The sequence below is a fragment of the Acinonyx jubatus genome, chromosome D2, assembly GCF_027475565.1.
Source record: "Acinonyx jubatus isolate Ajub_Pintada_27869175 chromosome D2, VMU_Ajub_asm_v1.0, whole genome shotgun sequence".
Lineage (NCBI taxonomy): Eukaryota > Metazoa > Chordata > Mammalia > Carnivora > Felidae > Acinonyx > Acinonyx jubatus.
Genome location: NC_069393.1, coordinates 7,441,870 through 7,459,735, shown reverse-complemented (window position 1 = coordinate 7,459,735; position 17,866 = coordinate 7,441,870). Strand labels below are relative to the sequence as shown.

General features: G+C 46.1%; 1 protein-coding gene across 7 annotated transcripts in view; it reads right to left on the bottom strand.

Annotated features, from left to right (window-relative positions):
* Window positions 1-12,688, bottom strand: part of RYR2 (ryanodine receptor 2) — a 749,501-nt gene extending 736,813 nt beyond the window's left edge. For all 7 annotated transcript variants that reach the window (XM_053207799.1, XM_053207801.1, XM_053207802.1 and 4 more), the window contains exon 1: window positions 12,498-12,688. In XM_053207799.1, the coding sequence (XP_053063774.1) occupies window positions 12,498-12,545 (48 nt within the window). In that variant the 5' untranslated portion in view covers window positions 12,546-12,688. The remainder of the gene's footprint in view (window positions 1-12,497) is intronic.
* Window positions 12,689-17,866: the final 5,178 nt, after the last annotated feature.

Sequence of the window (17,866 nt, the reverse complement as noted above, 5' to 3'; positions counted from 1 at the left end):
ACAGTCCTGCCCAACTCTTCCCGACTGTTGGAAGGAAAGAAAGAAGACAAGGACAGGAGGAGGAGGGAGAGAGGGAAGGACAAAAACGGGGTCTAGTGCCACAAAGACCTTGGGCTCACCACCCACATCATGTCCTCACTCGCTGCCCTTGAGCAAGTCACTGCCCTACATCTATCTTCTGATCTGCATGAAAGCAGTCAACTGCCCTGCGGACGTAATGGATTGCTGGGGGAATTGAATGAATGAATGGTGGCTATCCTGTCTGAGCCAAAACTCTTGAGGAACTTTCATTTTCCTCCACTAGAAAATCCTTAAGCTGGACCTGACGTTCCTTTTGAGTCTGAAAACACTGTGACCATAAATGCCTCCTCCAGGAAGCCTTAGGCAACCATAATTATCAGACACACATCCTTCCCTCCTCAACATCCTGGCTCATAGCAGTTATCTCCTTCTTGCATCTGATCCACGGTAGGACATTTGCTGTTTCTTTATTCCCCATCCCACCCACCAGAGATACAATAAACTCCTTGAAGCAGAACAGGCCCAGAGAGATTTGAGTCCCAGCACCTAGCATGGTGCTCGGCACATAGTAGGTGGTCAACAAATATTTCAAAATGAACCAGAAGAAAATACAGGTCACAGCCACCACGAGCTATCACTTCACACCTGTCAGAATGGCTATTATCAAAAGGATCAAAAATAACAAGCGTTCACCAGGATGCAGGGAAAAGGGAGCCCTCGTGCCCTATTAACAGGGATGTAAGCTTGGGCGGCCACTACACAGAACAGTATGGAGGGTCCTCAAGGAATTATAAATAGAAACTATCACAGGATCCGCTTCTAGGTATTTAACTGAATGAAAGGAAAACACTAATTCCAAAAGAGACCTGCACCCTCCACGTCCACGACAGTATTACCACAATAGCCAAGACACGGGAGCCACTTAAGTGTCCACAGAAGGATGAGCGGAGAAAGAAAACGCGGTATACATTTACACACCATGGACTGTTACTCGGGCATAAAAAAGAATGAAATCTTGCCCCTTGTGACAGCATAGATGGCCCTCGAGGGCATGACACCAAGTGAGATAAGCCAGACAAAAACAAATACTATCGCATCTCACTTGTATGTAGACTCTGAAAACAAAAACAAAAACACAACAAAAACTCACAGATACACAGAACAGATGGGTGGTCGCCAGAGCTGGGGGCTGGGGGGGGGTGGGTGGGCAAAATGGGCGAAGGGGGTCAAAAGGTGCAAACTTCCAGTCACAAAATAATTAAGCCTTGGAAATGTGAGGTACAGCATGGTGACTACAGATAATAATACCGTATTGCATATTTGAAAGCTGCTAAGAAAGAAGATCTTAAAATTTCTCATCTGGAGAAACAAATATTTTGTGACTATGCGTGGGGATGACGTTAACTAGACTTACCGTGCTGATCATTTCACAATGTATACAAATATCGAATCATCGTGTTGTACACCTGAACTAATATAATGCTATGTGTCAATTATATCTCAAATAAGTAACTACCTACATACGTACATATCAAAGCAGTCTTGCAGGGGAGGCGGGATGGGAGAGACAAGACAGTAAACAGGAGAAGGAAGAGGTAAAACCACAATTCTCTCTTCTCCTTTGCAGTTTCTGTATCTTCATGTGTGTACAGAGGACTTAAGTTGGGCCAATTTTGCAGGCTTTCCTGAAGGATGCTGTTCTCCGTAGCCGCAGTCGTGGGACCTTTATACTCCATGATGACACCCCGTCTTCAGGAGACAGTGGCCCCCTTTACTGTCACAGAGAGGACAGCAGAAGAATTGGATGCTTCCGGCTTCCTTGACAGCCATCAATCAGAAAGCATTCAGCTCAGCTTTTCATTTTGTCTGTGACTCGGGAAGAAACGTTCTCCTGATGTTTCATTGAACCTACAAGCCAGAACTTGTAAGCTGAGCAAAACTCCCAACCATGAGCCTTGTCTGTGAAGACATGACAGATGTGTCCCGGACCAGAAGGGATGGAAGGGATATGCTAAGAGAGAATAAGGGAAAAAATAAAATGCCATCGAGGATTAAATCCAGTAAAGACGTGCGAGCATGCGTGTGTGTGTGTGTCTGCTAACTTTTTCTGGTGCCTCAATCATCCTTCCATCATGCTCTTCTCTGAAAGAAAAGAAAATATGTTCTGCCCTATAGGCTCATAACTGTACATGTCCCTGAAGGGCAGTTCTTTAAAATATTCTCTCCTTTCAAAAAAAAGGCGCTTCGATATGTATTTTCATCCCTCAGCCTATTCCCCCAAATGTCCACTGTTCCAAAAATAAAATGAATCCAAACTTTCAGAAACCCTAAAGAGGAATCGGGATGGGGGCATTTTCAGAGATCATGTGGCATTTTGAGCTTCGACTCCTGCCTAACACGTTGTTCTACATTCTGGATGCTGCCCTTTGTGTGTTCTTTTCACGTCTTAGATAAAATCAAACCTACTTTCGTGGTGATTTACCCCACCTCACGGAGGTGGCCTTTGAGCCCTCCCATTATGGATACATTCACCACTCTTCACCTTTTGTCTCCTCTGAATTTACACAGAGCACAAGCCTCCAGGACCACAAGCCTACCGGTCCCCAGGTGACGTGTACAAAGTTCCGCTGTTTCGACACCTCAGCTCTACGGGACTGGCTTCTGCCTGCCAAGTGTCTCCCACGTACCTGGTATTATTATACCGTGAACAAACTCAGTTTCCGATGTGTGCCTCTTGAGTTAGGACAGCCTAGTCAACTCTGCACACAACTGCTCTATTCTGTATTTATCGTCAACATGTTATCAACGTATTGTCTCACAGAATCCAGTCACTTGGATTCCACAAACATCTAAGGAGGGCCTCTCATGCGGCACGTACCCTGTGAGGCACTGGTAGTTTAAGAAATTCACACTCGATATTATAAAGTACATTCCCACAGAGAAAAGCAAGGCATCAAGCTTCCCTCTGGTTTTAAAACAAATTAATCTCCAGCCGAAAGGGACCCCATACAGTCTTTAAGTGTGCAGGTTCTAGAGCCACCTGCCTGGGCCTGAAACCCTAGCTCCACAGCCTGTGTCTGGCAATAGGGGGCCAGTGACTGAACTTCTTTGTACCTGCCTCTGAGGGATTTTGTATGGATTTCATGAGGAGATAAAAGTGAAATACCCAGAGCACACATTCTGGACAGTGACTACGAATATACCTATGAGAAATTAAGTCACCAACAGTGGTAGGTAGATAATTCCGTAAAATAGCCCCCGTCTCCTGACCACACCAGAGAGATGATGGCCCTTCAGGGCTGCCACCATACTTCAAGTGACTTCCGTCAGTCTCTAGAATTGTCCAGATGTCCCTAAGAATTCCCCCAGACAACCTCAAAAGACACATGGGATGATGCTGGTTTGTCTCTGGCCCTGTCCCCAGCAAAATGGCATCTCTCACAGACGGCTCACCCGTGGGCCCTGTCGCTTACCGCGTTCAAAGAACAAAAACGAGACATTCAAGTATGAGAAGCAGGAACAGAGAACAACATTTCACTGCCACCCCGAACTAATTTAACAGAATTTCACTTTTGGGTCAAAATTTAGTAAAAAAAGAAATATGGAGTGGGGCCCCTGGGTGGCTCAGTCAGTTGAGCATCCGACTCTGGCTCAGGTCACGATCTCGCGATTTGTGGGTTGGAGCCCCGCGTCCGGCTCTGTGCCTACAGCTCGGAGCCTGGAGCCTGCTTCAGATTCTGGGTCTTCCTTCTCTCTCTGCCCCTCCCCTCCCCTCCCTCTCCCTCTCTCAAAAATAAATCAACATTAAAAAATAAAAAAGAAGAAGCCACCCCAAAGCTTAGTGGCTTAAAACAATGATTTGAAAAAATATATATGGAGTACTATCTTTCTCCCATGTGAGTGTGTTATACGTGTGTATGTGTGTGTGTGAGACCAAAATTTCTTAATGAAAATTTCTTTGAATGTGAAAGAAATACAAACTCTACCGAAATCTCAAAGACGTTAAATCATAATTCCTTTTAATTTGATAATCAGAAACCTGCTGTGGGAAGCAAGCGAACACAACTTTCAATGGCTATAAACTCAGTGTGACATTTAGTACTGACTTTAACAATGTCCCGATTTACTCAACACTCAAGGATTTGAGTTGTCCCGTATTTTTCTTTTTTTGTCCTCCAAAAACATATCTTTTATAGGTACCATATACGTATCTTTGGTTTATATCTTTGGTTTATGTATTAGATCTTTGGTTACGTGTTAAAACGCAAGTAAAATTCACGGGTTCATGTGACCATTATGAGTCAGATTCTAAATTCAGAGAGAAGTGAAATAATTAAAAATTTCATTAGAAGGGGAACACATGTGCAGGGAGTTTTTTAAATCACAACGTTTCACAGGGGAAAACACTGTTTGCTGTCGAAGGAAACATTAAGTGGACCACACTCGGTTGCTCTTCCTGATGTGCTGATGACGATGTGGGACCCGTGACCCTCACCGGCCAGCCACACATGACCTTCCTACGCACATTAATAAGTGTGGGTCCTTGTGAACAAATGTGTGCTCATGGCGCCCCCTGGGTGACTCCTGCCTCAGCCCCTCTCGGACCCAACAAGGCCCCACCGCCCTGTGAGTTCCTAGAGCCCTTTCCGCAGTGTTCCTCACTTTGCCCTGCATTCGCCTGGCTCCCCAGCTAGACTTAAGGTTTTCTTCAGGTAAACTGGCAAATCCTCCTCTCCAGTCGGCGACGGTCAGTGGCTGCGCACAGCCACCTAGCGGAGGTCTCACCGGGGCACTCGGTGGCCCTGGCTCTCTCTTGGTCCCTTACTCTGGAGACAACTCTGCCTGGTTAACGAGCCGGGAGGCAACAACACGCAGGTCGTCTGGACACTCCTGGTGAATGGAAAACTTCAAATTTCTGTTTAACTGCAAAATAACATCACTACAGAACTTTCATTGGGCCACAGGAACCAGGAAATATACCTCCCATCTGGGCTCTGAGGCCAACTGTAATGTTTTAGGAAACCCCAGAACTATGCTCACTTGTTCACTAACCCAGTAAGAACAGGAGGCCAGAGAAGTCCTCACTAAGCCAGGAGAGAAGATTAAAAAGGAGGTTCACTAGGAGTTTAGTCACTGACCCTGTGATCTACCAGGATGGGAATTTCCAAGGACCTCAAAAGTCACTGAAAGTATGTACTTCCGGCACAAGGGTAAGGTGTTTTTTATTATTATTAATATTTATTTTGAGAGAGAGACAGAGAGCAAGCAGGCGAGCGGCAGAGGGAGAAGAACAGAGAGAATCCCAAGCAGGCTGGACACTGTCATCACACAGCCCCACGCAGGGCTCGATCTCACAAACCATGAGATCACGACCTGAGCCAAAATCAAGAGCTGGAAGCTGAACCGACTGGGCCACCCAAGTGCCCCAAAAGGGTAAGGTTTTTTTGTTATACTCATCCTTCTAAATGATTTGAGTTTGGCTGACCCCAGGAACTCCTAACATGGCAACCTTAGAGGGCCCCTCAGAGCCAAGTCCCCACTTGACCTTTCCCAGAAGAATTTTCATAGGACACCTCCACCCTCAAAGTCACACAATCATTCATGTTCCATATTCTTCCCGTGATGCACAGAGATGAAAATAAGTGGACGCAACTGCCCCACCAGAAGCGCCTGTGACGCCCTGAGAGTCACCTCACCATCTAGAAGCATCTCGTTTGAAATGCAAATTCTGACAGGGACCCAGTGTCTCTCACTCAGACTCACTCAGGCCTCCATTTAGTCTCGTTCTCTCCTTAGGTCAGCTGTCTTGGTAACTTCCCTCTCTGGAATGCTCCTCACATGTCTAGCACCAAATGCCCTCCCCTGGTGGCCCAGGAGCCCCTGTAGCCTTCCCACAGCCCACCATCACCTCGTCTGTCTCACCCACACACCTCCCCTAACCTCCTACTCTTCTGCCCACAAGAGGGATCTTACTAACACTCTCCCATCCCCACAATGTTTGTCTACTTCTCTCATCACAGATAACTTCTTTCTGCATTTGAACACATTCGCGGGATCTTCACAACTATTAGGAGGAGGAGAGAGGGAGGAACTCTTCTCTTGTCCTGGTCCTCCATTTCCATGATTCCTCTCAAACCTGTCCTTGTAGGTAATACTGCGCTAAGCATCATGGGAAATGAATGCCCCCAACAGTCACAAACCCCCCCACAGAGCCTCAGGGGAGCAAAATTAGGGCCACACGTAAGTGATAAAATGTGTGGAACAGGGACACTCGAGAGATAGTTCGAGAAAGGTAAAATCACAATTGGCTGGAGTGACCCAAGGGCTCCAAGAGGATGGGGAACTTAAGGTGTCAAAAATCAGATTATAGAAGGTCATGAACCAGGCAGAGCAACTAGACCGCATGTGACAGGAACGTGGAACTGGGGAGTGGCGTCATGGGCACAAGGTTTTAGGAGGATTCAAATGGCAGGAGAATTCAAGGTGGGTTGCTATTGGCTGGTGGGGTAGAGGGACAATGAAGGGTCACAACAAGTACTGGGGTGTGAAAGAAATCTAAATCTGAGCCAGATGCCAAGGAAAACACCCCAGGAGATGATGACAAGTAAGATACAGGAAGAGAAGAGAAAAGAACTCAACAAACGCACGGAGTGCCTACATGAGCCAGGCAGTGGAATAGGCTTTGCACATAAATTCTATCACATGATCTTCAAAAATCCCCCTGAGATGCCTAATATTATCTTTATGCTGTAAGGGAAATTAAAAAAAAAAAAATTTCCCCAAGTACATAAGCTAGGTAACTGTTGGAGAAAGACCTCAGAGCAGGTCTATGAAGGTTAGGACCACACTGGTGTTTCTAAGAGCTCAAAATGGCAGTGCCACTGGCCGACACAGAGCCACTGGAGGAAGAGCCACTTAGGGGGCTGAATACACATGAGCTCAGGATGGGAGAGCCGGCAGCGAGGGGCAGAGCATGGTCAGTTCTGAGGTGGGTTTCTCCTGCAGGAAGGAGTGACTTGGACAAAGTTCCTATAATTGCTCTGGCTCTCAGAGTTGGATGAGGTCATCGTGAAGTCTTTTCAAACTCTATTATTCCAAAGATCCAGCCTGATCAGAAATATATATCAAAATGACTCCGAATGTGCCGGGTCTCCAAAAGTGCACAGAGGAACTTCGGGAGAGAGGGTGAGTCTAGCAGAGCGTGTGGAGACTACAGGAACAGGGGTGGAGGGGCGCATCTCGACTGGGCATGGAGGGGGCTACTGGAAACATCCAGCTCTGCGGTTTTCGGGGTAAAAGCAGCTAGGTAGCAATTACAAGGAGAGGCAGAGACCAGCTGTGGGTGGAGCCCACATTTGGAAGAGCTGAGCGGCTAAATGGAGAAACTTTAGGGCAGGAGAAATCCGAGTGCGTCAAGGTGGACCAGAAGAACACCGGAGAGGGAGGCAGGGAAAGGAAGAGTATGTGCGGACTCCCTCCCGGTGCCAGGGGCCAGGGGCCAAGGTCTAGGACAGGTGAGAAACGGCAGCTTCAGAGAAAAGGAAAGCAGCACCCTTGCCAGTGGCTGGAAGGCCGGGGGCGGATGTGGACAGGGAACCCTGTGAAGGGGAAAGAGAAGGATACGACAGGACAGGTGGGTTCTGTAGGGAGGGTGGCGTGCTGAAAACCAGCTCCCTGACCGTTCCGCAGAGATTTTCACGCACCTGGCTTGACTCTACGCCACTGCTACGGACCGAATGTCTGCAACCCCCTAAATTTCATACGGGGAAATGCCAACTCCAAATGGGACGGCATCAGGAAGTGGGGCCTTTAGGAGGTCATTAGGGCAGGAGGCTAGGACCCTCAGGACTGGAGTGAGGGTCCTGATAAGAAGACGCACAGGGCAGAAGATTTTTCTCTCTCAGCCCTGTGAGGACACGGCAAGACGGCCAGCTGCAAACCAGGAAGAGGTCACACGTGGCAGCTGCCTGCACCTGGATCTTGGACTCCCCAACCTCCAGAACCGTGGCCATTAATATCCGCTTAAGCCCCCCTCCCCCACTGCATGGTCTCGTTATAGCAGCATGAACCAAGACAGCCCCTAATTTGGAGTAGGACACTGGGCCAAAGCATCTCAGCTCTCTGAGCTTTAGTCCTTATTTAAATGACCGCGGGGGGTGGGGGGGAGGGGGGTAGACGAGATGTTGTTTTCTAAAGGTCTCCTCCTACCCTAATATCCTAGAATTTTTACATGTGTTTTCTTCCCTTCTGATTTCACGCCAGCCTCTAAGTCGCTTCTTTGCAATTATAATTGCAAACCACATCTCTCCGTATTCTGGATGCTTCCTTCACGCTGAATATCACGCCCTGCATGCGGAAGGTGCTCAACAAATGTTTTTCTGAATTAATAAAAGTCCCGTAATGTCACAGTTTCAGGAGCCAAATGTGTGCCTTCCTCCTGTCTCCAAGGACAGTCCCAGAAGTTGTAATCTTCCCTCGGCTAATTCAGCCTTGATAAAAAAAAAAAAAACACTTACCTAAAGCCCAAGTACAAATAAGACTGAATGTCAAATAAATTAGTGCCCGAATTGTTTCAGATCCTGCCCTTCCTGTGAATGTGTACACACAAATTTAAAAAAAAAAAAAAAAGTCCGATTATGTAAGCCTGGGTGCACTTTCTATCAGTCCCTTGACAAAATACCACAGTGAACATCTATCGTCATGCCTTCGTTATCAAGTGAACAAAAGGTGCAAATTCCCACGGCCCACTCAGAGTCTTTTCCTTTGTACTCCATGACATTCCTACAGCTGACAAAAGCCACTGGGTACCCTGTCTGCTGGAGCACTGAAACCTACTTGAACCGCTGATATGCAGCCTTTCTCTCCTGGAAAGGACATTAGCCTAAAATCTGAATTTCAGTCTTAGTTCCGCACTGTTGAGTCACTGACTTTGTACAATTAACCTTCCTATACCTCCACAAACGAGGCTAAACATTCCAGCTCAATCTACTTCACACTGTTGGGTGCTAGAACTGATACTTTAGGATTCTTACTATTAATTGCGGAGTACTTTCTAAAATTCTTCTTATTATTATCTCCAAGATGTACACGTCCTGCAAAGAAATCTACAGTTAAATTGCTCATTCTGCAAAGGAAGGCTGGAGGAAAGCCAAAACACCCCCATAGGAATAATGTCTGCAGCTTGGATTAAGTTTTCAATCTCGATCTACGCATAAACACAAAAAAGAGTAACTGAACTTTCCGACACAAATGAAGGAAAAGCAAAGTACTTGGGAAAATTAACCCCTGACCAAGGTCATCTTCCATCATGGCTTTCTTGAAGTCAAGAAATTCCCTCTATAAAATTTTATGATTGCTAGGAAAATAAGAGGAGTGTTACTAAAAAGATCCATGGTTTTAGTACCAAATTACAGTTCACTGAGAATTTTAAAATAAAATAAACCACCCATTCCAAATCACAGGCATGTTTGGATAGGACACTGAACAAATCCATCACGGGCTGAAGGCTTATTTTACGATAGGATTAGGTCCTTAGCACATCCAGGGTTTACAAGTCCACATTCTCACTTTCTCTCCAAGATAAACACATCAGAGTGGGCAAGCTTCCAGCTGGTGGGGGAGTCACTGAATCAAAGATGATCGTTCATCCACATAACCACTTGCAAGAAATGTCAGCAAACTCACAACTGCATAATGATAAAGCCTGGCACAGGCTAACCAGTGACAAAACTCCCCTTCACAAATGACGAATTAATTCACAGCAGTGGACATAACTCATGGACACAGTTCTTTAAAGATTTCACCTTTGCTTCCCTTAACAGTGATCACCGATGTCTTCTAGAAGAAGAAGAAGAAATCAAGTTTTCTGTGGACAGAAGGATGCCAAGGATGTGTCAATGAGCCACAGTGTTTAAATAAGAATCCAAGATAATACTTAAGGTGCTCAAATCAGATATATGAAATGATCAACTACACAATTAAGGTCTCCTAATGACTGATATTCGTTTTTTTTTAAACACAATAGCTTTAACTGTGATCTATAACTGTTTCATCTAATAGACAGATTATTAACCCTCTCTGGGCCATTTCCTTTAAAACAGAAGGAGAAGGAGAAATAACTCATAATGAGAAGATTGCACACAACAGAGAAATGCCCTGGGGGAAAAAAAAAAAGAGAGAGAGAGAGAGAGAGATGAATTTACTGTAAGAACTACATTCTCTCCGTTAATAACTCCATTACCATCTCTGAATCATTAACACAGTCTCAGGTTAAGAGAATAAAATGCAAAGGAGCAAGGGCAGAAGGCAGTGGAGTTGGTGGTAAAGGACTGGAGAATTCCCACGTAAAATTGTAAAATTTAGAGGAACCGGCATGTTTTCCTTTTAAACGTTAAGCGACACCAAAAATATTCCCCTGCTCCACTGTGCCACCTCCTTCAAGGTCATTTATCATCAGCACAACCTACGGATGTTTTATTAAAAGAAAAATCCCAGCCTAGGACTGCCAGATCTCTACACAGGACCCACTTATCAAAGGTGTCGCACCAGCTGAAAGGCAGCTGTTGAGTGGCACGGAGTTAACATTACTTTATATGTGCAGAACCCCATCAGCACGCACATTACCCCGGTCTCTATTAAGTATTCTGATAACACCACGTCCACCAGCGTGGCTTAACATTTAAGCCTGCAGGAAGCCCTTGAATGTGTGAAGCCTTCAAAATTTTTCTAGCTGATTTTAACCCTATGGGGTTTGAAAAAAAAACAATTTAAAAATTACACAGGAAATAATGCTTTGTCCACTTGAACAAAAGATGTGGTTTGGAGAAACATATTTATTTCCATGCGTCTTTTATTAATTTTTTTAAAACCTTATGGACAGTTTTTCACTTAAAAAAAAAAAAAACTGTGTTATGAGTAGGCTTAAAACATTCCCCACGAGCAAGGATTTAGCCTACAGGCTCTTCAGAGTCCAGTCGTGGGCCAGTTGTACTTCAAACAGCATATATAATGGTGCATAACGTGTAGCCGTTAGCTCAGATCATTCCCCATTTGAGGCCGACCCTGGATCTTATCCTTTACAAAGGCTTTCCACCCCCACCGTAAATATTAAGGAAAAAATAAATGCCTTCAAAAATTAGAACACCAAAAGAAAAAAAAAATGGCCACTTACAACGTTCCTGAACAAATTGACCATTTTCACTTGTTCTGCTCCTGTATACATCATCTACACTATTTTCACACCTAAAAGTTACTGTCTGGCTAATATTTCAAAATTTAAATCTATGATTTTCGTGACTGTGCAGGTAATTGGGAAGTGATCTCTTTTGCACCGTTGAGGAAAAGAAGCAGAAGCTGCAGTCCTCGGGCGGGGGTGGGGGGGAATCCTGGAAGGAAAAATCTTTCGGAGGGGAGGAAACAAGTGCCGGGAAAGGAACGACGGAAAGAAAGGATGCTGAAAATGCTAACTAGGTTATTCCTACCGCGAAGTTACGGCATTTTCTTTTGCCAAGAGGCTCTCCAGTCCCAGCTCTGAGGTGAGCAATGCCTCAGCCTGGGAAGTATCTGCAGCGTTCGAACAAATCAGCGAGGGGAAGGAGCAGCGCCAGGAGGTACTTAAGGAGAAAAAAAATTCTATCAGTGTGGAGCCAACCTTTCCCTGCTGCCACCCAGTGTGGACATTCCGGGCAGTCACCCTGCCCTTACACACGCACACGCGCTCACACTTTGCTGCACTAGGCATTCAATAAGCCAGCATTGAGAGAACGACACGTTCACGATGTCCCCGCCACCCCCGCGTGTGCGCGCGCGCGCGCGCGCACACACACACACACACACACACTCGCTTCCCATCCCTTCCACGTTCTGCAAACGGTCGCAGCACCGTGGCCCGCGTGCCAGGGAACCTCGGTGACCACCGGGGCGATTCCTCCTCCCCTCCGCAGCACCCTGACTTGGGGGAGATGGGGGGGGGGGGCCGCGTCCCGCACCTCCTCCGGGACCAGCCGACCGCGGCGCGCTCTACGCCAAGTAGGCGAGTCCCGGGGTTGCGCGACAGCGCGCGGGTCCAGCCCGCAAGCCGGGAAACCGCGCCACGGCGGAATTCCCGGCGACAGCCCTCGTCCCGGGGCCCCACAGGACCCCGGCCCGCACCACCAACCACCCCCAGCGGCGATCCGGAAGGCGCAAGCCCCGCCACGCGTCAGGCCGGACGGGCCCTCCTCCGGGACTCCGGCGGCTGCGAGGCGCCGGTCCTCGGCGCCCCGGGACCGGAGGCTGCGCGCCTCCCGCCCGCTCTCAGCGCTCCCGCCGCGCTCCGGCCCCGGCTTCCCCCACGCGCGCACGGACACGCACCCTTCCGTCCCGTCGCCCCCACACGGCTCCCCCGGGGCCCCGGGGGCACCCCGCCCCGCCCGCGCGCCCCCGCCGCTCTGCCCGGCCCCGGCCCCCGGGGGAAACGCGGGCTGCGTGCCGCTTACAGTTCGCAGGAACTGGATCTCGTCCTCGCCCTCGCCCCCATCGGCCATGGCTCCGTGCCTTCTCGCCGGGGCTGGCTCCCGAGCCCCGCGGAGCCCGGCGGCGGCCCCTCGCGCTGCCTCCCGCCGCCGCCGCCGCCGCTGCTGCTGCTGCCGCCGCTGCTGCTGCGCCGCCCGGAGCCGGGGGCGGAGGGGGCCGCGGCGGCCGGGTGCGAGCGCCGGGCGGTCCCCTCCTGCAGAGCAGAGGAGGAGGCGCGGGCAGGGGCGGCCCAGGCGGGAGCCTCCCTGCGCCGCACTGTGCGGGAGGAGGGCGACCCCGCAGCCCAGCCGCGCCGGCCCCGCGCTCCCTGCCCGCGGCGGCCGACTGCTCGGCCCCGGCTCCACCGAGCGAGTGCGCCGAGCCCGCGGAGCCCCGACTGGTGCCGCGGTGGGGGCGGGGAGTGGGGGCGGCGGGCGGGGAGGAGCTCGCCGACTCCCCTCTGCTGCAGGTAATCCGCAGCCCGCCGCTCGGGCCTGCCAAACCCGAGGCCCAGCGCCGCTTACTGGCTGCCCTGGGTATCGGGGCCCCGAGCACCGAGGAGCGCGCAGCCTTCCACCTCCGCGGGTCCGCCCGCCCCTCTGACCTTCGGTGAAACCCGGGGCTCAGCGTTCTCTCCTCCCGGAGGGGACTGCGGCGGTAACTCGCGCGGCACCCCGGACGGCGCGCAAGAATCATCTTTCAGCTGGACGCACGGAGTGGGTAATCGAAAATTAAGTCACCCAACACAGGGTATTTTAAAACTTGGATTTCCTCTACTTCTGACCGACAAGGGGATTCTGCAATATCTAGTCTCGGTGTACCTTGCTTTTCACAGGCCATCCATACAAAGTGCGCGGTGCACAGAACTGGAACAAATTCATTCCGCGAGTATGTGGGGAGTGCCTATGGCAGACACCTGTAGTGCGAGGCAGACAACAGAGTGTAAACTCTGATTCGACTAGGAACTGCAGGAAAGGAGGGGATCAAATAAACTTGAATCGCTGATGAGCTAAATAGACCTTGGTACCCATTTATTTCTGAAGAAATTCAGAACATCTGAACACCTCACCATATATCACAATATCTTTACCTCGCACAAATCCACCCAATAGCTCACCACGTCGCCATTTGACAAAGGGCTGTGACTTAACAAAATGCAGGGTGTCTGAGACGATGTGGACAAGAAGCACTAATCTCTTGTCCCTAGCCCACCGCAGCCACCTAAGATACTTAATAAGTATACGCGAAGTTTCCAAACGTCAGTCCTACAAAGATTAAAGAACTGTAAAATTAAGCTTTTGCATCAGTTTACCTAACATTACACATTTTGCGGCATCGAATGAGTTACTAAAACCTACCAGCAAGTTCTATGCAGCGTACATCTTATTTTCAGCTCTCCTCAACTTTATACTTGCTAAGCTGGTTTTGCCTGTTTCCAGTAAAATGAATACCAAAAAGAACAGGTGTGATAAATACTCTCCCTCCCCTGTAAGAGTAGGAATGTTCTGTTATATTTAATGATACTAGTCACCTAAAGTGCTTGACATATTCTTGTACAGTGATCCATGACAACTAAATCTTAAACCATTACTATTTATGTGTATTTTTACTCCTAGGAATCTCTAAATGAGCAATCAGAGTCCTCACAAAAGATAAAAGTCCTCCATGAAGGATGACTATACTCTGAAATTGGCTCATAATTTCACATTAAATAGTTTGATCTTCCAAATTTATGACATAAAATTGAATTTTTCTGTATTTTATTCATAACTATGCCTACATAGACCATTTCTTAATTGAACATGCACATTGTATGTTTGGGAATTACTCCATTCTACCCACATAGTAGGTAAAATATAAAAACTCTAAGTCACTGGTTTTACGTTTTGGCATATTAGCTAAGCTATACATTTTTCTACCAAGAGTTATATTTACTTCTTTAATTCTCTCAAGTGATAGTATGTTAAATGGCCTGAGTACTTAATATTCACCATATTGTAAGTCTTCAGTAGCAAATCGAGCAGAGGACTTTTGTAAAACATACATTTGTGTGGACTTGAACATAAAAATACAATACTATGAGGTTTATAGATCTCTAATCTGTACTAGAAGTATAAAAACATGTTTGAGAATGATCATAATATTCATTTTTTAAAGAACTAAAGGAAATACAGCATGTGATCTAATATTGGTGATAAGTATATGCATGAATACTATTTTTGGTACTCTGATATGTTTTCTGTATTTCGTAATTATAAAAATTTAGATGATTTTCACAAGAACACTAATAAGTTACTAAAAGCTAGGGGAATTTTTGAAATATTTTTTAAAACTGTTTCAACACATGAGAAGATGCTTAACACCACTGATCATCAGGGAAATGCAAATCAAAACTACAATGAGATAACACCTCACACCTGTCAGAATGGCTAAAACCAACAACACAAGAAATAGCAGGTGTTGGCGAGGATGTGGAGAAAAAGGAACCCTCTTGCACTGTTGGTGGGAATGAATGCAAACTGGTGCAGCCACTGTGGAAAACGGTGTGAAGTTTCCTCAAAAAGTTAAAAATAGAACCACCCTATAATCCAGCAATTGGGTTACCCAGGTATTTACCCAAAGAATACAAAAACACTAATCCAAAGGGATAAATGCACCCCAATGTTTATAGCAACATCATCTATAATACAAATTATGGAAAGAGCCCAAATGTCCACTGACTGATGAATGGATAAAGAAGATGTGGTGTGTGTATATATATACATATATATATATGTATATATATAATGGTGTATATATATGGTATATATACATATATATAATGGAATATAATTCAGTCATGAAAAAATGAAATCTTACCATTTGCATTGACATGGATGGAGCTAGAGAGTATTATGCTAAGTGAATTAAGTCAGTCAGATCATATGATCTCATTCATGTGTGGAATTTAAGAAGCAAAACAAACGATCATAGAGACAAAAAACGAGAGGCAAACCAAGAAACAGACTCTTAACTACAGAGAACAAACTGATGGGTCACCAGAGAGGAGGTGGGTAGGGGGATGGGTAAAACAGGCGATGGGGATTAAGAAGCGCACTTGTTGTGATGAGCACAGGGTGATGTATGCAAGTGCTGAATCACTAAACTGGACACCTGAAACTAATATAACACTGTATGATAGCTAACTGGAATTTATATTAAAACTAAAAAAGCTGACGGGTTCAGTTTGTTTAGTTCGGATATGATTTCCTAGTTTCTTCTGGTGAACAACCATGGCAAGAAAAATTGATTTTGACTGGAAGTATCATGGCATGATAGAATGTGAACTTATCTCCATTTTGAATATAATTTTAATTGAGAAAAGGAAAGATTTTGGTTACAGCTTAAAATTTACGTTCAATGTCTTTAATTCTTATTGTAGACTTAAGCTCCTGGGGGTAGCTCGTACATATTTTCACAGGCACAAAATTATACTTCATAAAATAGAAAAAAAGATTTTGTCTATTTAGAATTTCCATAAGCATCCAACACTTAATATCTCTGGTTTTTATAGTGCTTTATTTATTTTTATTTGAGAGAGAGAGAGAAGTGAGTGGGGGAGAGGGGCGAGGGAGAGAGAAAGTTAATCCTAAGCAGGCTCCATGCTCAGCACGGAGCCCCACGTGGGGCTCAGTCCCACGACCCTGGGATCATGACCTGAGCTGAAATCAACAGTTGGACACTTGCAGCACCTGGGTGGCTCAGTCGGTTGAGCGTCCGACTTCGGCTCAGGTCATGATCTCATGATTCGTGAGTTTGAGCCCTGAGTCGGGCTTTGTGCTGACAGCTCAGGGCCTGGAACCTACTTCGGATTCTGTGTCTCCCTCTCTCTCTCTCTGCCCCTCCCCTGCTCACACTCTGTCTCTCTCTCTCAAAAATAAATAAAGATTAAAAAATTAAAAAAAAAAAAAAGAGTTGGACACTTAACTGACAGAGCCACTCAGGTTCCCCCTGGTTCTTGTAGTTCTTATGAAAATGTTTCTTTTTTTATATCAATATTACAACATAATTTTTTTTGGCTTTTTGTTACTGAAATTTGTCATCTTAATATTGCTTTATTGGAATCTTTGTACTCTGTAGAAACATACCTGTTTCCCATAACACTCCATTTTAGGACTTTATTGATTATAAAATCATTGAGAGGATGTTATCTCCATATGTTTTAGTCCATATCTGAATGGTGTTTTACTTTATGATCAATATTATATCCTGCAAGTGAGGGGGGAAACCATCACTTCCTGTTTTGTTTTCAATTAGAATTTTTCTACAATCATCAACTCAGAGTGGGCCAGTGTAGCCCACTATTCCCTAGGCAGAACTCTAGACATCCTTAAAAAAGAAAAAATTAAGACAAGTAATGAGATTTTTCATTTACATGTACAACTTACTAAACTCACCAATGATATACATGAGCATTAGAAAAAGTAACTTCTTGCTGAAGATTTCTACAGAAAATGAGCTAAAATACTCAGTGTTATCATTTTAGTTCAGTTTCTTTCAGTTATAAATTAAAGACCCTAATGCTGAGGGGAAAGCCTCTGCTATTGTCATTAGATCATGATGAAATTGGGCTGGAGAGGACCCAGGATCTGAAGGGTGAGCCTACTGCTTATCAACTCAGATTCCCAATTTCAATACCTAAGGAGGTTTTCACAGCATCTCTTCCTATCCTGTTTCAGAAGTTGACAAAGCAAAAGTTTAGAAAATGTCCACTGTGTTTCCATCTTTAGTACATGTATCCTAAAATAGTACAGTTCTGATGTAGACCTGAACTAAAAACAAACTCCAGCAAATCCTTGGAGGGCATAGCCTGAATCTCTGGGTCTGCATTAATGCAAGGCGGTCAGGAATGGCATCAAAATGATGATAGTAATGGTGATGGCCATGGTCATGGTGATTGATGGTGATGATGATAAAGGCTCATCCACTGAGCATTTACTCCCAGAGCAAGTGCTCCAGGCACTTAATTTTATTGTTTCTTTCCATCTTTATAGCAGCGCCATTTTAGAGAAAAGGAGACCAAGACTTAGAGAAGCTAAGTAAAGACTGAGATCATCCAGCTGCTGAGTGGTGAGGCCGGGGTCAGGGGTCTCCAAACCTCAGATCTTTGTCACTGCTTCATGCCATTGGCCCTCCCCCACCCAGCATAGAAACCACAGAAGAGTCTAGACTAACACCAACTAAAAAAGGTCCTGGCAGCCCCTGGAGATTTATTCCTGATTTCATACCAACCCTAGGGGTCCTGTGAGCTCATGGGATGCCAAATGAGTTCTGGAAAAGGAAACAGGGATTATTATGTGATCAGAAATAAAAT